General features: G+C 41.4%; 1 protein-coding gene across 1 annotated transcript in view; it reads left to right on the top strand.

Moving 5' to 3' along the window:
- The window catches only part of LOC104507487 (slit homolog 3 protein-like), a gene marked incomplete at both ends in the record, with an annotated part of 32824 nt that extends 10126 nt beyond the window's left edge, over positions 1-22698 (top strand). Inside the window, 3 exons of the mRNA XM_010148795.1 lie at positions 1423-1586; positions 6162-6286; positions 22601-22698. Coding sequence (XP_010147097.1) covers positions 1423-1586; positions 6162-6286; positions 22601-22698 — 387 coding nt within the window. The remainder of the gene's footprint in view (positions 1-1422; positions 1587-6161; positions 6287-22600) is intronic.
- Positions 22699-23401: the final 703 nt, after the last annotated feature.

The following is a 23401-nucleotide window of genomic DNA, read 5'->3' as shown; positions in this document are numbered from 1 at the left end:
TATTTCGAATGTAGTTTATAAAGATTAATTAAGACGGTAACTAGCTTCCCATAGCCCTCCCACTCCCTTTTTATATATGGCAGGTGCTCAATGCTGAAGTTAATTTCTTGGTCCAACTTTCACTGTTGCATTTTGCTTGACCTTGGACAAGTGAACCAGTTGATCACAGTTACAGGGTCAAAAAGTCAACCCAGTAGTTTTTTTCCATTGTAAGCAATGGATTTACAGAAGGAATGGATGGATATTTTTTAATACTGCGCTGCAGTACGCATTTAATTTTGATGAATGAGCCCTAGACAGGGTTTGAACCTATGAACTCTCATTATGAATCTGTCTGGGGCACAGTGGGTTCATTAGTCACTCCAATAGGAAAGTGTCAACAAATTTACTGAGGTTTCTATCTTAATATCCTGTCTGATATGTTTTTATTTGAAAGAAGCTTGAGTGTAAAATACCATCTTAAAAATAGTTTATAACATCTACAGAAACAGTAAAGGCTAAAACCCAATCTGAATTTTTGGTTTCTTTAGTATCTCCTCTCTGTGCTAATCTTTATTTAGTTCATTTTCTTCCCATGGCAATGCAGATGATGTACAGCTAAAGCCTTGCATTTACTTGCAGCAAAATGAATTCACGTCTCCAACGTGCTTTTCTTCACACTTTCAAAAATTAATTGTTTTCAAACTGACTTTTCTGAAGTCTTTTAATTGACTATTGCCTGAAAAGACACCTCCTATAAAAGAAAAAAAGAGTATGAATGAGTCAAGGCAGCACCTACATTTAAAGTAGGTGTTTAGGTGTTAAAGTGTTTGTTTTCTTTCAGGTAGATCTCCACGGATAATGAAAAAGTTCTGTGAATTTTGGTTACACTATGTGAATGCATCTACCTCAGCCATCTGACCTAACTCAAGGATGGCTTAACCAGCAGATGTGTCATAAACAAACTTAGCAGAGGCCAGGCTGCAGTTCTGGAAACAGGGCTGTCCTCTGAGTGTTTGTTTCATCTAGTGAGGAGACATTAGCGTGAGTCATCAGATCCAAACTGAATGACACAGCTCACTGTTAGAATATGCTCACGAAGGCCAAAGACCCAAATACAGGAAAGCAGTGCGATGAATTTGATGAAAGCAATATGTCTGGCGACACTGCTCAAGCACAATTGTTTGAAAAAGTGATTTATTGTTTGAAGAAGTGATGTGTTGTTCAGTATTTATACAACCTCCCTAACTAATGATGGGAAGAAAAGAGTGGGAATACTGGAAGAGATAAATCTAAAAGTCTTCCTGAATAGTCAGATCATCTTTCCCACATTTTGAAGTAAAGCATTCCTGTAAAAGTGCAGAGTAAAATGTGCCTCAGTGAGATGAGAGATGTTATCTTTGCTTGCAAGCCAAAATAACTGCTGTTGTTTTACACCATTAGGGCTCTGGGTACCAACCCTTTGCACTGCGACTGCAACCTCCGCTGGCTCTCCGAGTGGGTGAAGGCTGGGTACAAAGAGCCAGGGATAGCCCGCTGCAGCGGGCCGGACGCCATGGTGGACAGGCTGCTGCTCACAACACCGACTCACCACTTCCAGTGCAAAGGTAGGAGCAGGCAGGGAGGGAGGATCTCGGCTCTGTCTTAGAATCATAGAATATAGAATGGTTTGGGTTGGAAGGGATCTTAAAGACCATCTAGTTCCAACCCCCCTGCCATGGGCAGGGACACCTTCCACTAGACCAGGTTGCTCCAAGCCTCATCCAGCCTGGCCTTGGACACTTCCAGGGATGGGATCTTGTTGGTTTTCCTCATATACAGTGCTTTATTTTTATACGCTTGGAAGCTGATTGGTTTTCAAGTGAGCTGAGAGGGGAAGTTGGGTTTGGCTTTTATTTTCTGACCTATCACATGACATCCAAGTTTCATTTTCAAGTGTTCTTCCACAAAGTGCAGTTCACTGCACCACTGAAAGGAAAACCAGCAAACCGCAGAAGTGTTAGTATTCCTGTTGCTCACATTAGACTGTATAATGGCAACTTAGCATATAGGATGTTGTTAGAACTTATTTGACCAAATAAAGTGGTTTTGGCCTTCTACCTACCCCAAAAACTTTGGTAAAATCAGAGTTATTTTAAAAATATAGAGCATTCTAGTTATTATGTACATTTACATGAAAACTGAGAAACTGAGAATTCTGCTGCAAAGCAAATATTTACCAAAAGTACATTTCCATTTGAAGATCTGCAAACTGTCCTCATCATCTCTGTATCAGAAACTGTAGGTTATGAAAATGTTCCATGCCTCAGTACAGTGTACATTCATTCAGGAGAGGGTTGGGGTGTGACTGTTAACGATTGGGGGTGGTCATTGGTAGGAGCATGCTGCATTAGAGAGCACGGAGACCAAAGATAAGGAGCACGCTCTTTGGGGGATAAAGTATCTTACTACTGAACGTAGATTAGGATATACCTGCCTGCCCTTATTGTAAAAAAAAATAATGTTCCATGCCTCAGTACAGTGTATATTCATTCAGGAGAGGGTTGGGGTGCGACTGTTAACGATTGGGGGTGGTCAGTGCTGCATTAGAGAGCGCTGAGACCAAAGATAAGGAGCACACTTTTTGGGGGATAAAGTACCTTATTACTGAATGTAGATTAGGATATACCTGCATGCCCTTATTGTAAAAAAAAATGTTTTGGAGGTTTGCTTAGGTTACCAGCAAGTAAGTGAAGATGGAGCTGTATGTATAGTGGAAAAGATGCGTCAGTAGCCTCTGTTAGAAATGGAAATGAGGGCATAAAGCCTGGTTTTATGTCTCTCAGAGTGCCATGAGCATTTACAGTACTGCTAGGCAGCATGATTTTATAGGGCCTGGGATTAAACTGCTGAAAAAACAAATGATGATGTTGAGGTGTATTTAGAACATGAATTCCCAAGCCTGAGCTGAATTTTATGTCCTTTCAAATATATTTTTAATAAATGTAACCCTATAATTTAATTACCATGGAATGTCAGTCTCAGAATTATCAGAACTCTGACTATAATTGTCAGGACTACAGACTTTATAGTGGCCTCTCAAATGTGAAGTACAAATATATCCTAAACACTAAAAATACCAAATAATGTACTTGTTCACAGGAAGTGACACAGAGAAAATGATTGTATTTATATATTAAACAGGTTCTGAAAATTAATCCAGAAAGGGAAGTTAGATGACTTCTTCATTCTGAAACTGTGATATATCACCAGCTATGCTCACTTTCTCTCAAAACTAAGCAAGCAACTCTTCGGCAAGAGAGAAGTAAAGCTGTGATCCAGACTATTAAAAACAGATGTGTGTTTTTATGTAAATATTAGTTTGGTCCGTGGGAAAGCTGGTGGGCTTTCTGCTATCCCAACTGTCTCCATGGCTGCTTTATCTGAACAGAAAAGGAGAAGTGTTGATTCGGAGGTGATCTTTGGCCAAGCAGAAACTGTTGATGGTCTGGACAAGTGGCAGTATACTCCAAGAAGCTCCAGGCCCTAGAAAAACTCACCTTTTCTCATCACACTACATATGTTTTGAAAAGCAACGGATGATTTGGTGGTCTAACTGGAACCCATTTCCCACATTTAAGAACCAATGCCTCATGCTATTCTGTCTGGACATCGGTGATGCTCTTTTATGGTAAAACAACAGGATTTGTTGCAGTGTCAAGTGCGAGTTGACCCTTGGGCTGGAGCCATGACTGTGGCCTGTGCCAGGGTGCGGTGCAGTCCTGTAGCTGCATCGCCCTCTTATCGCTGAGCGGTGGCTGGGACACGTGCCTGTCTGTGGCAGAGTGTCCGAGGATAAGTGTGCGCTGCTGCCTGCCTAGCTCCAGTCCCAGCTCAGGTACTGCACGCACAGAGCTCAGGGTGGGCTGATGCCCCCGGGCCCCTCAACGCCTGGGTCATTGCTGCAGAAGCAGCCCATGCTCAGCTTGGTACCTTGAGATGCTTGTGTAAAGGTAGCGTGTAGATGTCCCCTGTGACCTCCAGTAACTGTTACAGTAAAAAAAAAAAAGCGGAGTTTAGCTTATTCTTGTTAAAATTATGTTTTCAGCCTGTGACTGAGCAGAAGGTTATGTCTCAGCCGAGCCAGGAAAACAAAAGTATGTAATGTGCAAGTCATGCAAACTCAGCTCTGCTTCTTATTAAATTGCCCTTCTAGTTATGTAGTAGAGGAGGGGAATGTGCTGGGCTGAGGGCATTTTGCTATATGGATTTATAAATCAAATCCACAAGGGCAAACTAATGAACTACTTAACTGCTGGGAACTAACACTGTTCTTATTAGCTCCTACATTGATTAGCTTTGATCTATGCCATAGGAAAAACTGGAAAATATACGCATGTGTATTATGAAATAAATAAATAATAGAACAAATTCTGGCTTAGTGACCTCTAAATCTCGAAGAGCAGCACTGCTGCCTGTTTCATAAGCTCACCAAGGAGCTACCTTCATATATTATTCTTATATTCTACCTTCAAGGCAAAAGTAGTTCAGATATGTTGCATCCCACCCCCACCAGTGCCAGAAATTCAGATCTGATTTCCTCTTGCTGTCCTAACTCAAAATTAAAAATTTGTATGACATTTAGGTAAATATAAACACAAGGATAGAAGAGGACAACAACAATCTTTTATTTCATTTTTTGGATTTGTTACTTCTTGCATATTTTTTCTTCATTATTGCATGTTGCACTCTGCAATCAGCTGTGCCCTGTCAACAGAGCATTGCACCCTGCAGTCAGTGGCCCCGACAAGACCCTTCATTATTGCATGTTGCACTCTGCAATCAGCTGTGCCCTGTCAACAGAGCATTGCACGTTGCACCCTGCAGTCAGTGGCCCTGACAAGACCACCGTCAGTACAGGATCAGGATACAGCCTTTCCATTGCAGATGCTTTTCAGCTGACACTCCTCAGTACCCATCTCCATCATGTTCTTACTCCCTGTCGTGCTGTGCGATTATTCAGAGTTAATAATGAAGGTTTATATCTCATACAGGATGGCCCAAAGCAAATCCTTGACTGGGAGGGATTTTTTCATTCCTAGTTTTGGTAACCTTCTACAGTTCCACCTTCCCTCTAACATCAATTATAAGCTTATTTTCTCCATTTTCAGGATGTTTCACAATTTACTTCATTTTATCATTTATCACACAATACCAGAAGCTCTGTGCCCACTTCTGATTAGCACAGAACCAATTTTAAGTTATTTTAAAATTCATTTCCTTAAAAATTAAATAGAATTATTGTAGCTTCCTTACAGCCTGATATAATCTAAGCCCTTTCAAAGTGTTGTTTTATTTTTTATGTGTAAAAGCTGTTAACTCATTAATATTCAAAATTTAGCCACTTCAAAATCACCATTTCTTTAACTGTCTAAATTAGGTTTCTGTAAAATCTCAACAGTAAAATATTGACTGACTTGGTACTTGATCTGTGTTAATTTTCCTGCTCACCAACACACACCACTACTTCTCTGGAAGAGGTCTGTTAAAAAAAGTGGTTTATTAAATGGTTTGAATATGGCCATGTGTATTTACCTGCATACATTTACATGTTTGCATATTTGTCTCTGTTGCGTTTTCTGAGATAGCTGAATGTTGATAATTATTCTTCTGGGCAGAACAGGAAGAAAATAAGTTTTTAGCTCTGTTAAATTAAGGATGGTAGAACACTTTGCACCTAGATATTCCCCTAAGCCTCTAGCTAAATCTTTCTTATGCATGTTTGTCATTTCTGGTGTTGCATCTGCACTTTCATTCTTGTTACCAGCCATAGAGCTTTCATGTTATCGTTCCCTAGGGGTTGCTATTGCAGAATTTCCAGCACCGAGAGAAGGAAAAATTGCTGAAAGCTATATATATAAGCCCACTCTCTGGAGATTCCCAACATGTTTTTTCAGAGCTGATGCTTGCATGTCCAGGAGAATATAAGCATCATTGAGACTTGCCTAGCACTTGATTTAAGTACTTAAAATCTCTCTAATCCCTGGGAATCCCATACTGTTGTGTAAAGTCGCACCCTCAGCATGTGCATTTGTGCCAACGCAGGGCGAATGCTGCATTAGGAAAAACTATATGTGTGAGTACGGGAAGTACTAATTTTGTAATCCAATTCTCTATTAATACACTGTGCTTTCCCTTTCCAGAGCCGGTAGATATCAGTGTTGTGTCCAAGTGTAGCCCCTGCCTCTCCAATCCATGTAAGAACAATGGGACTTGCAACAACGATCCAGTGGACTTTTATCACTGCACTTGCCCTTTTGGCTTCAAGGTATGAGTACAAATGAGCTACATGAACAGCAATAAAGTGTTCCCCAACCCTTCTGTTTTCTTAACTGTTGTACCATGAGAAGTCAATTTTACAGGCCACCGGGCTCAAAAGATCCCTTAGCCCGGCAGATTGTGTGTGACCTCTCAACTCAGTCTCACTACAGATTTTATCCGGTGTGATGAGGTTCCTCTGTGTGCTGTGACTGTGCAGGTCATCCTGAGCAGCTTGCTCTACTTGACCCTACTTTGAGCAGGGTGGTTGGACTAGATGATCTCCAGAGGTTGCTTCCAACCTTGGGCATTCTTGGATTCTGTGATGTAGACATCTGTATGAAATGACAAGTTGATTTTATCTTCCTTTTCATTTCTTCTCTTCAGCTGACAACAAGATAACCATTTCAGAGGCTGCCAGGCCAAAGGGGAGGCAGTTTGGATGAGGATTAAGGGCCAGTTTAGTCCTTGGTGACAGAATGTTGATCCTTGCTAGCTTACATCCATCTCAGACTGATTAGTGGAAAGGTGATCACTGATAAGACCCAACCACTAGCTCAGTTGTCTCTGACTTGTGAGCACTAATGTCCATAGGGTGATCTGCAGATGTGAAACCCTGTAGATGCCAAGCATCATGGGCATGCAGTGTCACTTTCTTGCTAACACATTCAAAAACCGGAAAATCGTGTCATTGAGGAATGCAGTTTCTTCGGCAGTGGTGCATGTTTAACTCCCGTTGTTAACACTGCATCGTGAGAGCCTAAGGCTACCAGGAGTTTGTTTCAGAGTGGATATAACTGGAAACCTAGCTCAGTAGTCAGTAGCTGAAGGATTATGCATAGGTAATAAATGAGGCATATGATCTGTTCACAGCCTGGGGGGGTTCAGATGTTATGTCCGAAGAAGTCGGTTGCATCCTGTAGACTGTGATTTTATTTGCCTCATTGGGTATTTCTTACAGAGTCTCGGTCAGCTGAAGCAGATGCTCATAAAACACAGAGTAATAAGAACTACAGGGGAAAAAAAGAAGGGCAAAACCAGACATACTTGTGGGAAGTAAGCACAAGTATACATGTCTTACATTTCAGGTAGGATTTAGAAATTAGTTGGTTCTGATGATATCACCATTTCCCTTCTCTGTTTGCCTAGGATACATCCCAGATGGTAACAGAGTAATTGTGGTAGATCCCTGAAACACTGGAAAAGTGAAGGTGTAAAGCTCATTTCTCTTATTTCACCCCAGTGCCCCCACGCTTGGTACTCAAGAACAATAACAATTCTCCTAAATAATTGAAAAAGCCATTGGAAATTTCCTGTCATTAAAAATCCTTCTACCCATTGGCATGTCAGCCAGCAACTTTACTAGTATCTGAAAAGACCACATTGTCCAAAATTCATTCAACTGAAACGAACTACGTGGTAACAATTGATTTGTCTTGGCAGTGACAGAAACTGTGGCTGTTTATCTCCTCAGGTTAACCGAACAGTCATTTTAATATGTTGTCTGACATAAACTAGCTTGAATTCTTCATACGGGACTAGGTGACTGTTAGGATAACTTGAAAAGCAGAAGCTTTCAAAACTAGCAGAAATATACATAAATCCTTGTGTATGTCCTACTCTTGAGTCACGTATTGCAGAACAGATATCCAGGTAGTTCAGAGTAGAAATATGTTTGTTAGGAGCATATCTTCTTTTCCTTCCCCTTAGTTTTTTCTTTTTTTTTTTCCCCTAGTATTTCTGTATTAGCAAATGAGGCAGTGTAGATGCATTTATACTGCTAGAAGACATGTTTACAAAGGGAGGGTTTATTAACAAAAATAATCAAACATAATCCTCTAGGTGTATTAGCAATCACTTTCTACTGTACATCAGACCTCAGTGTGCATCATTTTACTTGGAAAAGTTTTGATACTCTTTTGAAGTGACTCAGTTTAAACACCTCATAGTGCACTCAGCGTTTCTCCTCTCTCACACACTTTCTTAGGTGACATCCCGTGTGTGAATGTAAAACCTAAAACCTCTCGTGTGCTTGTAAGCACCAAGCTGTCATCCAAGCATGGCAAAGACCAAACAGGCCCAGGCATGGCCCTTAGAGTTTAAAAATACTCACTGGGTAACAGTACAGCGAGAATTGGTGGAAATTTAATAAGCAAATAAGAACTGCGTGTCTTTACCACAGTTTTCTGAATAAAAATGAAATCTGACAGGTCCAAATGCAAACCATATGAAAGGAGCACTCTATCTACCACGCGGTTCTCCACCAGAGATTCATGCTAATTCAATAACAATACCTTGCTTCCTTCTCACCAGCCAGCACCAAACAGCTCTATCCATCTGGAAGCTATTTCCCAGACCTTGATAAATTGCCCTAAATCTGCCCTCTCAGCATTTGTTTTTCCTTGTTTGATGTAGATTTCCAAAAAATCCTGTGTGGAAGAGTGCATCAATAAAGTGAAAAACCCACCCTTTCTCAAATGCAGGCCCACTCAAATGAGCTGACGGCTTTACAGTGTTCCCTGGAAAGGGACAGAGAGTTACGGACCGCTTCCCGGGGTTCCTGTGCTCATGATAGCCTTCAGAAAAAAACCCAGAACTAGCAGAAAGCCACCTAAGTTACCAATTGCCAAACTGGTGCCTGGAGTCAGGAACTTCTACCACTTAACTGTAGTTGCAAAAGCCTATAGTCTAATTTTTCACTGTCACATTGATGACTCAATCTCTTGTTTTTCATGTTCACAGTGGTTTTGCTATTGAATGTATACCTTATAGGGCTTTTAGCATTGTGTAATGCTGCCCCTAATGGGTTTGGGTAAACTTAAAAGTGAGATAACTCATGGACCACCTGAGCTGCGAGGCCAGCGGGCCGAGCAGTTGTGTTTGACGAGGACAGGAATACAGATTGCTGACTTAGGAGCAGGGAAGACTATGTACTGATGGCTATCTTTGCTGCTGCTCTTCCCTTAAAATGCGTGATGAATGTGTTTGCTGTAGATAAGCCATGGTTGAAACAGTGATTTTGTGGCTGTTCTTTGGGGACAGAGACAGTGGGAGACGGTGTGAGTGCCACCAAGGGCGAGGGGCAGGCTGCACAAGCGTGAGCTCCAGGTTGCCTCCAGCGCTGGCCAGAATGCCTCTTCATGTTATGAATCTTGTGTTTTCATAGTAAACACAGACATAGGTGTAATTATCCAGCGGGTTTTTTTTTCCCTCTTCTCCGTAGCATTCTTTGAAATACTATTTAAATCATATATGTGATTTAGATTGTGAAGTATGATTACAAGTAGAGAAATGAAGCTTTCTTCTGCTTTCAGTGCTGCTGGCCACCTGCAGTGCAAGGGTGTGTGAGTGCATCTGGTGGCTGTTAAAGAGATAACGGTACCGTACTAATTCAGTTGTCCTGCAGAATGTGTGGCTTTTATGTATTCCCATTGACACTGTAAAATCAAGTCTGTGTGTGTTAGAATTCAAGAGACTAATCAAACTTGCAATCAATAAGCCATTGAGAAAGGATTTAGTTGAGTTGCTGTAGTATAAAAACTAAGGTGAGTAAAACCAACACTCGGTGTATTTTGCCATTGCTGTATTCTGAAAATGCCCTTTTGGGGTTTTTTTGGCTGATTTTTGCATCTTTCATGTTTTTTTCTTAAAATGAGGTAACAACAAATGGAGAATAATTTCCTTTTTTCCAAATGAGTTATTTGTAGAACTGGGGAAGGAGAGTTTAAAATACATCTTGTGTTTTTTCTGAAATGAAAGAACACTGCCAACCTGGAATGTGGAATGCAGTACCTGCCTAGGCATCACCAGAGCCTCTGTGATGGCTCAGGTAAATGGGAGCCTGAGCTGTTGGGATGCAGGGTGTTTGTCAACTCTGGGTTCTGCTGTTACCAAAAGCTGTCGGAAATGGGAAGTGAAGATAGGCAAAATTAGTCTAGCACATAGCCCACACTTTAGGCAACAGATGCTGATGCATGTCTGTGGTAGAGCTGCTCTATAAATTTTATCCAGCTCTATTCACCTCCCTGTTGAGTTCAGCCAGTGTCCTGACTTTTCTAGCAGCACTACAGTATCTTGAGGGTTCAAGCAATTTCACCAGTCATCCAGAATGACAGATACAATTGGAAAAATCCTGGGTAAAGCTCTTGGGCTTTGGAGAGACAGTATTCTTTGCAGCCAGAATCTTGTGGTGGGAGGCATTATAGTGAAGCCAGAACGATACTTAGTGAGGAAGCTGGCTCCAAAGTTCTGTTAGGAATTTGGCTCTTCCTCCTCCCCGCCCCCTGCGCCAGGTTTTTGTCCTGGAAACAGGGTGAGAAATTGAGGATCTCCAAGCAGAGTGTCACTTGCATATGCAGGATTCGTGTCTATCACATGCTGTACACAGATACAGCTAAGGGCCAGCACTTGAGCAGGTAGATGCAGCTGAGCAGGAGCTGTGACTGCTCGCACAGCGCTAACAAGCAGGTTGTACCGGTACAGACCCCATCCCCTTAGCACGGACTCGGTGCTGCACTGGCTGCGTCGTTCGCTCGCGAGGCTGCTCGCTCGGAGCACAGGCAAATGGGGTTTGCTCTATGTGCACTTTGCCGAGGAGATGTACTGCGGTAGCGTTACAGGAATGATCTGTCAGCGTCCTAGAATAATGCCTGTTTGAGGAGTATTCAGCATAGAACTGATCTGAAAACGTTGATATGGTAGCGTTTGCTCATGTACGGATAGTCTGAGCAGCTTTTACGGCTCAAGGCCGAGACAGTGCAAGTTTGCTCCAACGGCCAGTTCCTCATTTCGGCTGATTTGGGTGGGGTTATACAAACGTAACCGAGGTTAGTAGTGCCTGGCTGCTGATGCGGGCCAGCTGTGTGAGAGCCTGTGCCTGGTTTGTTAGGTTAATACTGTTTGGAAATGTAACTCCGTGCTTTTGTTTCCTTGGATCTATTAACATATGCATTTAAGTCCTTATATACAGCATTCAGTGCACAAATAAATCCCTGACTTGGAATTGCAAAAGGAGGAGAAACTGGAAGGACCTCTTAAAGCAGCCTGCCCCCATCCACGTGAGGCAGGAGAGCAAGCGTCTCTGCCCTCGTGTGTTACTCTGTCCTGGCCTCTTTCCTCTCCCAGCGTCATGGTCGGGGGGACAGGCAGTGGAATGTGAGCTCAATGCCAAGTTTTCATGTGAAGAAATCAGTGCGGCAAAATACTGTTTGTGTGAGGTGATTCTGCCTTGAACTTCCATTCTAATAAATTCTCCTAGAGCATGTGTTGATGTGATCTGGGGTGTTTTATTTTTTGTTTGTTTGTTTGAACCGTACATAAAATACTTTTTAATGCATGTTGAAGGAGCATTTTCTACTCTTAGTAAAATAAAGCAAAAAGCCTTTAGGGATGAGAGGTAAATGGGTGGCCACGTAAAATGAGTAGATCCATATTTATGTATGGATTTTTAGGGCAAACACGTGTCAGCAGTAGGTGATTATCCTTTCATACACTGATCCTAGGGCAGACAGAAATGGCAGAAATCACAGTATTTTCCTGTGTATGCTTATGCTGTAAAACTTACCACGCATCAGTCAGACTTGTGTTTCTATCTTTTTGCCCTTTCTGTTATAGTAGGTCTAAAGAAAATGGAGATTTACATCTAGAAGAGCATAAAAAAGGAAGGCTTAAGGAGGGATTGCAGCCACAGTTGCTGGCTGGAGGTGGTGAGGCAGGCATACACCCACCGCAAGACCTGTGGAAAACAGTGGTGTGTTGTGGCATGCCCTAATGAGGGCCTTCACAACAAAGCCTACTCCGAAGAAGTATTTCCATTTTGGTTCGGCCAAGAGAGCAGATGTTGAGCAGCTTCAGGCTCTCGCTGTGTGTGTTCAGTGCAGCATCAGGAGAAGTAGCGGAGCAGTTAAGGTGCATAGTCAGCCGTACCCACAGGTGGGCACCGTCATATCCCTTCTTTTGTCAGTGTGGATTATTCCCCCCGCTTTCTTTTTACTACTGTTTTTCTGGTCTAGTTCTAAATGCCTTAAGAAACCAGAGTTCTAATCTTACTTTCCCAGGGTAAAGCAGAAGTTTTTATTGGCATTTACGCCGAATTTCAGGCTCTTGTTCTTATGTTTGCCTGGTTCTATTACACTAAATAATAATTTTTCTTCCTCTGTGGTTTGTCTGTCTTTCAGGTGATTGCTGGTTGCTATAACTGCTTAATCAAGTTCTGTTTAACCAGCTCTTAATTTTCTGCATCCCACCACTTCGGCATAATTGAATCAGTTGACGTAGTTGGTCACAGCTGAATATTCTTATTGTTAGATTTTGTTGTGATTGTCTGTCATCTGTTATCCTTGAAGCTTTCTTGGCATTGACTGTACTTGATGATATGGCTGTTGGGTTTCTTTTGTTGACCAAGAATGTGAACAGAGGTTGTCCTGGGAGGTTAATTGCCTTATTTTCCACTTTCCTTGGGGGATGATGGAATTGGTGAAGTTGCTGTAAGCAGGCTACACTGAAAAGAAAACAAACTATCATGTGAGAGTCAACTCTCTCTGGTTAATAAAAATTATATAACACCAGACTAGCTTGAGAATTAGTAGATTACTGTGGAAGGGTGAGCGCACATACACTGTGGGCAAGGTCATACCCAGGCTCTCTGAACTCCATTGCTGGCAGTGTCAGTGTCCAGCACGGGGCAGGCGCCTGCCTCCATGGCCCCCGGAGTCCCCTCTCCTACTTCTGAGCGCCTCTGAAATACGTGTTCTGCCCTTGCTTGTTATCACAGTGGGCATCTTTGATTTATTCAGTAGCCTGAAAAATTCATTTGCATGTTTTATTCTGAAAACATTGCTGCCTGCCTGGGTTACCTGTCGCACTTCAACCCGCTATCGAATTACGGTCTTGGTTTATGCCAGAAAGGATTGGTGATATCTGAACTGGCAAGCCTTGTTTCCACAAGCAAAACAGATTAAACTGGCATTTTTGCTGATATAACACGTATTTCAGTGTGAGGCCTTTTATCAGCACAGACCTGTTCCAAACCAAAAACCTGCATCCTTAGCAGACAGGGATACACCAGCAAATGTTTCTTTAAATGGACGGTTACTCTTCCAGCATCTTTAGGTCTATTTATTTCACAAATCTAGTGAGGTCTTCGGGGAGATTTTTTAATCACATAAACCCTGCCTCATGTTAGGTTTCATTGGGTTCCTGCAGGTAACGTGTCCCTCCTCTCTCCTGCAGGCTGCATTCAATAGCTTAAGTGTTGGGCATAGGTTAATTGCCTGGAGCAATAACTTTAAAATACAGCAATTATATCTTCTTTTCTTTTTTATTAATAGGAGTTGTGTTTTCTATAAAAATATCCAGTCTTTATAACTTTGTCTACAGTGTTCACAATAAAAAAGAGGCTCTCCTTTGATGGCCGGAGAGGGAAGGTTTTGTTGTCATTGCAACATGTATTTTAAAATAAACAGGCACTTTAGTGTTTTGAAGGTACTGAAAACATTTTTCTCATTCATGACTATTGGTTTAATTAGAGACTAGATACTACAAATTCAGTGTCCTTTTTACATCAAATATTTTGTGTTGGATTTCATGTATCATAGAATCACAGACTGGTTTGGGTTGGAAGAAGGGACCTTAAAGGCCATCTAGTTCCAACCCCCTGCCATGGGCAGGGACACCTTCCACTAGACCAGGTTGCTCCAAGCCTCATCCAGCCTGGCCTTGGACACTTCCAGGGATGGGGCATCCACAGCTTCTCTGGGCAACATGTCCCAGTGCTCCCCACCCTCTGCGGGAAGAACTTCTTCCTGATATCTAATCTAGTCTCCCCACTTTTAATTTAAACCCATTAACCCTTGTCCTGTCACTACAGGCCCTTGTAAAAAACCCCCTCCCTGCCACATGTACAGTGGCAATGCTGGGAAAAATCAACTATTTTCAGTATCCCTAACTTTCTTCTACATCTCCCAAAGCATTCACAGAGTGATCTGCATCAGCCAGTTGATTGAGAAACCTTGGAAGCCCTAGAGCACCTGCCCCATCCAGTCTGGCACCTCTGGGCTCAGTTCAGATATGTGCTATGTGAGCTGACTCCGTGATAGATTAATGACATATCTTCTGTCATTGATTAAAAGCCCAAAAGACCGTTGAAACCTAAAGTGCTTATGTAAGGAGAGGTTTAGAAGGACAATCAGGATTTACGTGGTAATGAATGTAATTGCAAGATAAACCTCAGATGTCCACTGAGGAGTAAATTTAATATTCCTAGGAGAAGAATCAGAGTTTTTAAAAAATAATATGATGAATCCTTGCACTTTGACTTCAACAGGCATATTCTTGATTACTAGCTACGGAGGTAATGGAAGGTGTATTATACCCTGGAGGATCATAAATCTTTCTGATTTAAATAAAATGAGGCTTAAGAGAGCAGAGTTCGCCTAATTTGCTATAAATTGACAATTGTGATTTATTAACAAGGACAAGGAAGTCACTAAGAAGTGCTGCTGCCATGCCCAATTATTGTTTAATCAGGTGCCAGATGAAGCTGGACTGGCATAGACCATAACTGTACAGTGCTGAAGGTGGTGGGGAATAAATAACTGTTACCTGTATTTTTACTTCAGACACTAACACTGTGAAAGTTTTCAGAGGGACTTCAGCCAAATTCCTGATTTTGGGGGGGGAGCAGGGCGACTGCAGCAAAGCCAGTATTGTGTATCTCCTTTTCATTATCTAGCTTCTGTGCCATTTAGCAAATACTATTTCACATGATGCTTGTGAGCAGCACCTTTTTCTGGCATTGTTGTGTCAGCATAAGTACAGCTGTATAAACAACGACACTGAAGTAAAAAAGAAATCAGAATTGTCTAAGTAAATTCAAATTTTTTGCAAAACTTCTTTCACTGAACTAAAAAAGAAATCAGAATTGTCTAAGTAAATTCAAATTTTTTGCAAAACTTCTTTCAAAACTAGAAATAGATGTGATTAATCACTTTTTCATGTTAAATTAATTGGCTTATAAACAGCAAGCCACAGGAGGTACATTTTTCTTACCCTACTGGGACAGATGACTAAGGAGAAACAGTCATTTCTTCTCCACTGAGTACCCTAACCTCGAGGCAACCAAGGCATGGATGTGTGTGGCAAGGTCTGCATTCAGAAGGAGGAGTCACAGCATTTTTGTGAACAACAGATGATCAAAATTGTTCAACTTCCACCTGGCAATCTAAAAGCAATCGGATCCAAAATTACTGTGATATTATCCATGCCTTGCCAAAGAATTTGTATATATGCCTAAGCAGATGGATCTATCATACACCGTGCCAGCTCTTGTCAATGTTTGACCTTGCCAATGAGCATCATCTACATCTTTTCCAGACTGAGAGTTAGCCATGGCCAGAAAGAGCATAAACAAGGAAACAGTATCACCTGGATCTCTTGAGGAGCTTCAAACTACGGTTTATAGCTATCAGGGTGTAAGCTGTCTGCATATCTCTTAATATCAGTGCAATCAATGCAGAAATCAGTTTCAAATGGTTCCACTGGTAAAATAACAGGAGAATAATCTCCAGTGCTGTATTTTTTAGCCCTTCCTGCAAAAGAATTTAGATTAATTTCACATTTTAAAGTTAGTTCCATTCTTCACTCAGTTGAAACATTTCAAATTATTTGATAACTAAGCATTCCCTTCACAAAGCTGAGCAACTGCGTTTGCAGTGATCGCTGAGGTGTCCATCAAGCCCTTTACGCTGCAATTAGCATAAGGTGGCATGATAACCTTCATAACTTGCTTTAAGATTGCCAGTAGGTGTAAAACTCTTCCTTTTCACAATATCATTATAGCAAATACTGGGTTTCTTTGCAATGAAACGCTCTGAAATGCACATTCAAAATAGAACTTGAGAGATGAAAACTTTGAGAGACATGTCTTTCCCTTCCTGCCCTGCAAATACTTTAATTTACTCTCCAGTTGTGACTATTTATGACAGAGGGATAAAGGTTTCAAATGGTGAAAGAAGACTGTGGTAAAGATACCACTAGGCAAAAGACTTCAGCATCAGTTCATACTTTCTTGGATGATTCAGGAAAACCTTTGATCATGGTTCTCACTTTACGAAGCATAAAAGAAGAAAAACTCAAGTAAAAAATCCATTTAGGAGTACTCAAGTAGAAAATCATCATCAAACTGAATTATCTTTCTGTGTCTTCTGTTATGTTCTTATGTGGTTTTACCTCTCCTCTCCAGCACCAGGAATCATGACTTGTTTACACACCACATTTAGCCCTTCCCTCTGCTACTAGACCTTCCCAGGTCTGAATATATGAAGGAGTCCCACTGGCATATTGTAGACGTAGTTTTTCACACCCAAGCAATCAGCATACCGCAGAATTCTTCAGAAGACTGTGTTTAATAAAATACTTCCCAAGCTCTGCGTAAGCAGAGCAAAACTATACATAGGGGCTGTAAGTGTCCATTTTTTCTTGATTTCACACCATTAGGAGATTAAAATTTTAAAGCTGGCAGACACCTGTAAGTTTGAATAACATTCCGGAATACGCATTCATAGAACCCAGCGTACTTCTCAGTTTATTTTGCTGTGAATTTTCCTTCGAGCCTGTCATGAAGTGGAAGATCTACTTAGCCTTTCACTAAATGCTTCTTATCTTCTGACCAGGACACCTGTAAGACAAGTGTCTTAATTTTTGTGATAACTGAGAGTTGGATGTGGATGCATCACTTCTGCTGTTAGGAATGCAAAGGACTAGGTTTGCAATACAGCATCTTTGTAGCTGTTAATTTTGTCTGATTTCCCTAAAAGCTTTAGCTGTATTCAGAGCTGGATAATTGATTGTGAAAATTTCCTAGTTCTTAATTTAAAGTCTCTATCAACTGTTTTTTGTCTTCCTCTAGTATTTTTACTAAACACATGAACACTACCATCTGTCCTCTATACATACCATCTAAATATGAATTATTATGAACACGTATATTGTTAACAAATAAACTTTGGTATTTCTTTTGTATTCTCATTTTTCCAGCATGTTTTAGAACACCTTAGTCATTGAACAAGGCTGTAGTTACCCAGAAAGAGGTCTCCCTGCTCACAAACCACTGAAGTTGGATAGACTTCTGCCGGTCTGGGGTCTCCATCACTGCCTGGCTCGTGTTTCTGCCGCAGTCAGCGGGGATCGTTCTATACACGGGAGGTTTCTCCCTTGCGCCTGGCGAGCTCCACGCTGCCGCCTGTTATCTGTGCCTGCTCTTGTTAGAAACGGGTGAAGGATCTCATTAAAATGGACAGGGGTCAAATCTGTGCCATGCCATCTTGAACAAAGCTTTCTGTTTCCACAGACAGTACTAATTTGTGAAAATTAATTATAAAAAAAGATCATTGCAGTGGTTGAAACAGTGTCAAAGCAAATGAGTGCTATTTTATCACATTATCCTTTGTTCGTCCTGCTGAGTTCCTTATTCGTTTTCTGCTACTTGTTCTTGGGTGTTTTACTAATCATGATGTAATGTTTTCCAGTATTGGCTACTTGTAAAGGCTAGAATTTGGCACAGCAGTACTGAGGAACAGCTTGTGTATGCACTAATGCCCAGTACGGTTAATTACTGTTGAGTATGAAATGAAGAACTGACACTTCCTAAACGCAGTGGATAGTTTCTGTTCTCATTCACTGAAATATGGAGCTGGAGGAGCCCAGATAAAATCTGGAGCAGCTGAGGTACTTCAGATTTAAAAAGGCAGCTGGGCTCTGAACATACATGTGTTCTGATTAGTTGCAGAAATGTCATGTTTCGACACCTAATTCTTTCCTCTCCTGCAGAAAATGAGAAAAGTGTTTTGGATCTGATGCTTTCCTATCAGACTAGACAAAAATATATTGCAGCTTAAAAATGCTCTAGAAATAAAATACTGCACACAGAGGGACCTTCATCCTCTTTCTCTGAATTGCTGAGACAGTTATATCTTCTTGTCTGTCCTTGAAACAAAGTCTGCACCTCCTTTTCTGATTCAGACTTCATTAAAAGGCTCTTTAGTCTCGAAGCAAATATACAATATTCTCCTTTGTAAAAATAGTTATTTCCAGGGAATGTGATTCAAAGAGTTCTCCCCAACTCATAGATAAATTAATTTTTGTGAAGCTTGACAGCAGTTCCATTTTTCCAGTAAGAACAGGCTTACTGTAAATTGAGACTAGAGAACTGCATTATTCATTTGAAAGATGTTTCTAGAATGTCTTTAGGCTCTTCTGGGAAGTGACAGTCTTATACAGAAATAAAATGGCCTTGCTTTGCTGTTGATTTATTAGTACCAGTATTTTCTGCAGCTTCTCTCCTTTCAGAATTCTCTGGTTTTCAGAGTCTTCTGTTAGAGAAATTGTACTTGTTCTGTGGGCTCTCCATGTGCCATTGATAAAGTCAACTCAGAGAAGATAATCCGCAGAGAAGGATTAAATGCTGTTTGCTCATTTATTACAATGAGTAAACTGAGTCAGAGAGACTCTAATTTTCCTAAAGCCACATAGCAACTTAGTGTTGTAATTAAGTCTGATTCAGCAGCACATACTAATCGGTTTCCATGGTGCCTGAGGCCCAAGAAGCCAATAATTCAGCCATGTTCAGTACAGAAATGAGAGCTGAGTCTAAGTCATGAGAAATTTCATATGTCAGTGAGAGAGGCTGAAAATGCCTTGCTCTCATTTTAACATTTATCTTTATTAAATTTTCACAAGAACATTCAAAATAATCTGAGTAATTACAGTAGAAGTGATGGGACCGTTCTCCACTGTTTCAGCTGTGACAAAACCCTTCAGCAAAACAAATGCTGTGGGTTCTGCTTTGCCCCTTGCTATGCTGAGCTGCAAAGCGTTTAATATGTTAGTGATACAGGGATGAAGATTTCATGTAAAACAGAAGTAACTGATGATAGGGAAGTATCTGTAAAATAGTCAGTTCTTCAGGGACACAGGAGAAGTATTTGTGATCTTAGAAGTATAAAAACTGGCATCTTCCGGCCTCACTAGGATAACGTAGTAAACACACAGGATTCACAACACAGATGGACAAAACCCAGGCAGTGTTGCAGAAGGGTGGCGGCGGATTAGCGTTAACGCTGCACTGCTCGCATCCGTGAAGTGCCGCAGACCACCTGCTGCCGAAAGAAAACCTGCGTGAGCTTCCCTCGGCTCTTTCCCAATTCTTCCCTGAGCCATTTGGGGGCTCGGGATTTCAAATGGAGGACAGGCTGTTTGGCAAATGGAGCACGGATGAAGCAGAAACCCACTCTGCCAGGTCTTGGGTGAGGTCTTCACGTGCTGCTGGGTTGGGGGAATGAACTCACAGCGAGGCAGGGGCTTGGCCAGGTCTTGCTGCTGTTCTTTGGAAATGTTTCTCTTCTGCTTCAGCCAAGGGAAAGGATGGCCCTGTTTCCTTGTATCTGCACAAATTTTAAAATGCAAAGCTGCTTCTCCTCTCTGGGGATGGAGCCTCAAGAAATACAGCTTTGTCTCCCATTTCTGTAACAAAGCTCCTCTGTGGTGTTGGACAAAAGTATAAGTCCTGTGTGTTTCAGTTCTGCTCACAGTACGATGGCAGCATGTCCTACCTGACAAAATGCTGAAGATTTCGGTAGCATTTGGAGGACTGCACTGTATGACACTTGCCTGGGAGAGCCTAGCACCATGAGTAGAGACCACATCAAATGAACGCTAGAAAAGTTCACACTTAGAAGCTGGTTTTGGTTTTTTAATGGCTTTAGCTTAATAGAGACTGCATCAATTTCAAGATAAACACTCCAGAGACAAAGTAAGATTGCTACTATTATTTATATAGTACCTAAAGCATGAATGAAGCTTGAGCTGTCACAGGACCAGCACCGCCTGTCCTGCTGCCTTGCCACCCCCAGGCTGGGCACATTGCTGGAAATGGGCATACCAGTCAAGAGCTGAGCATGAACTTCTGATCAATGTAGCATGTAAGAGAGGTGGGCAGTGTTGAGCAAGGTTTAGAGAGATGTGACCAGCCTATTCTTTGCTCTAGAGCAAGATTTCCCAAACAGACATGCGGCCATAGACAAACTGATCAAATCCATCCTTGTGTGGTTTTCCTGAAAGATCTGTTCCCTTGTAACACACAAAAACCTGTAGTCTTGGTTCAGGCAACAGCTAGGTTCTTTCGGAAAAAGGTAGGGAACGATTTCTTATGTTGAGAGCCAAATAAGCCTTTGAGGCGACTTTGACATAAGAACGTGAGAAATGCAATAATGGGTCTGTAGTGTGTTTGTTGCAGCATTCTCTCTCTCATGGGAGCAGCAGAAAATCTTGCAAAAGTTTGCAAAAGCAAAGTTTGAGGAGAGTACACAAGCCTGGCCACCACCCCTCTCCAGTTCTCCCAGCACCCACCATCATCCAACTAGGGATGTTGATGACTGCTTATTGCCTTTCCTGTCTGGTTGGGATCAATTGCCCGTGAATTTGTCTGATGGCTTTTATACTCTCTGACTTCACAACCTCCTGTGGCAAAAACATCCCAGAAGCTTATACCTGGGAACAAGTATTTTCTTCAGTCTGTATTAAGCTCATCTTCTGAAATCAGTGTCCCTCTAACTGCTGAGGGATTTAGTGTGTGACAGATTCTGCATTTGCTACCTCCCTGATTTTGTAAACCTCAATCATATCACCCCCATCAGCTTTTTTGGTTCTCCAGACTAAAGAGTCCTAGTCTGTATAGTATCTTCTTCTAAAGTAGTTGCTTCATCTCCTTGAACATTTTGGCAGTTCTTTTCTAACCCCACTGTATTTATCCTGAGGCAAGAAAATTGTTGGCAGGTATCTGCCAAGTACAGCGTTAGTTTTCTCATTAATTCTAATGTCACAGTGTATCTTAGGTGAGAACAATGAAGTCTCAGAGCGAGGTGGAAAAACAACCAACAGTTGCTCTCGTGTATTATGTGGCTGAAGCATCAAGATGCTTCGTTTTGACAACCCAGCCATCATAAAAAAATGAGACTATAGAAACTATTTGAGTGTCCCCCACTTCAGTACATCACACCAGGTATGTGAAGTCTGAAAAGGGTCAGAAGCTCTGGCAAATTCAGTGGAGGAAGGAAGGACTTCTGATGAGTGTTGTCAGCAAGGGAAGTTAGCAGCCGCGAGGTAGCGTTCAGCACTAATACGCAAAAGTTACAGCTGGTAAGAACTGATGTCACAGGCTGGCATCTGCCTTCTCTGCTTAGAGGCTTACAAATAGACATACCATTGTTATTCCTCTGAAGTACAATGTAAATAATGGGGTTTAAACCAAGGGGGAAAAAAAATAAAAATAAACAAAACCAGCAACCTTGACTGAATTAATGTATCTCCTGAGATATTTTTCTCATCTTGATTACAGTCATGTATCAGCTTTCCAGTAGATGAGCTGGCAGAGAGCCACTGCTAACAGGATCTTCAGTAGGAAGAGTAGAGAGCTCTTGAACTTCTTGTGATTGCACAGATCCCTTGAGTATTGAGACTTTCAGGTGTCTTTATTCCACCCTACTGTGTGAGTAACTGAAAAGCAAGACCAAATTCTTTGATGTATTTGCCAATTTTTCAAATAGGTTGTTATAATCAGAAGAATGTACTGATCAGAGAAATATGACTGTGCCTTGAAGAGCCAATAAAAAAATCAGTTGGTAACAGGGAAGGTTGTTCAAGCTAGTGATATTCGGTTGGACCTGATGTATATTTTAGGGCAATCTTTAAGACGGGAGCTGATTCAGTGATGATATCTCAAACAGGATTCAGTGTGTTCTGTAGAGAAATTCAAACTCAGCTTCCACGGTAAAAATGAATTTGCCCCTTTAGGTTTTGGTGATGCATAGTAACAAGTTCGGTGTTCTGTTGCAGTGCTTAACTGAGCACTTGGTGATTGTGGGTGAATGAGTGCTGACTATGTGGTCTTGTGCTGACGGTGTGTGGCCTTCTGCTTACCTTTGGTCATGACTAATTCTTTTCAGGGTATCTAACATTAGAGTCTAACGTGTGTTAGAGTAATGATGAAATCAGCAGTTTCCTTGAAACTTTCAAACGAAAGAGTTAACTAAAGTCTTGAAACAGAAATGATACCAAGATACCCACCAGTCCCATTGGTCAGAATAGTTGCCCTACCCCTATTCTCACTTGAGTGATGAATATAACTGTCCATCAGTAACGGTGATACGATGAGTCTGAAGACCACAGACCTCCTGTACATGGTGCCACGCGTAGGGTGAGGGAGCAAGAGACGTTGATTCAGGTGACATGAGTCTTACTAACCTTCTTTTTTTTGAATTTTCCCAAATAGGGTCGAGACTGCAGTGTGCCCATTAATTCTTGCATTCAAAATCCATGTCAGAATGGAGGGACCTGCCATCTCACCGAGGCAAATAAAGATGGATTCAGGTAGTAACACAAAGTTCATTTAAAAGGAGATTATTTAAAATTAAATGTGTTTGTACTTTGCAATAATGACCTACAACGGCTACTTTATAAAAGCTGCTGCATGTGACACTTCTGTTTGTCATACAAAAAAATGAATCTGATTTCATTGGTGATGTACTGTTTCCTCTGAAACAGGCCTCCTTATGTTCTCATAATGGGATATATTCTTAAGAGCTATTTGGAGTGGTCTCCCTGATCTGCACTGTTATCTGCATGCTGATTTTCCTTGGGGCATTTCAAACTCACATACACACTTTTTTGTATTGGTAAAGTAAGCAACTGTTGCTTGTAACCAGATGCAGAATGTTTTCATACTAAAGAATCTTGTAAACAAACTGGCTTTAAAGAAACAATTAAAAAACATGGAAAGATTGACACATCCTGGGCATTGTGCCTGCATGACAGTATCCTTTACAGCTGGACATTACGGATTTCCATTTTCCCATATGATGTAGCAGAGCTGAGGATACTACAAGAAGAGTCCAGAAGTTTTCATGAGGAGACTGGGAGATTTGTGGTGCTACAGGCACAAATAGATAGCAATTTCTTTTTAGAGAAGAGTTGCTGAATTTTTCTTAGATTTGGTCCTCAGTGTTTATGCTGTTGTACAAAATACGTACAAGAGCACACCGTGCTGCTGTTTCAGTTGCATACACAAAAACCT

The sequence above is a fragment of the Eurypyga helias genome, unplaced genomic scaffold (assembly GCF_000690775.1).
Source record: "Eurypyga helias isolate BGI_N326 unplaced genomic scaffold, ASM69077v1 scaffold42453, whole genome shotgun sequence".
In the NCBI taxonomy this organism is placed as follows: domain Eukaryota; kingdom Metazoa; phylum Chordata; class Aves; order Eurypygiformes; family Eurypygidae; genus Eurypyga; species Eurypyga helias.
This window is presented reverse-complemented; position numbering and strand designations above follow the sequence as displayed.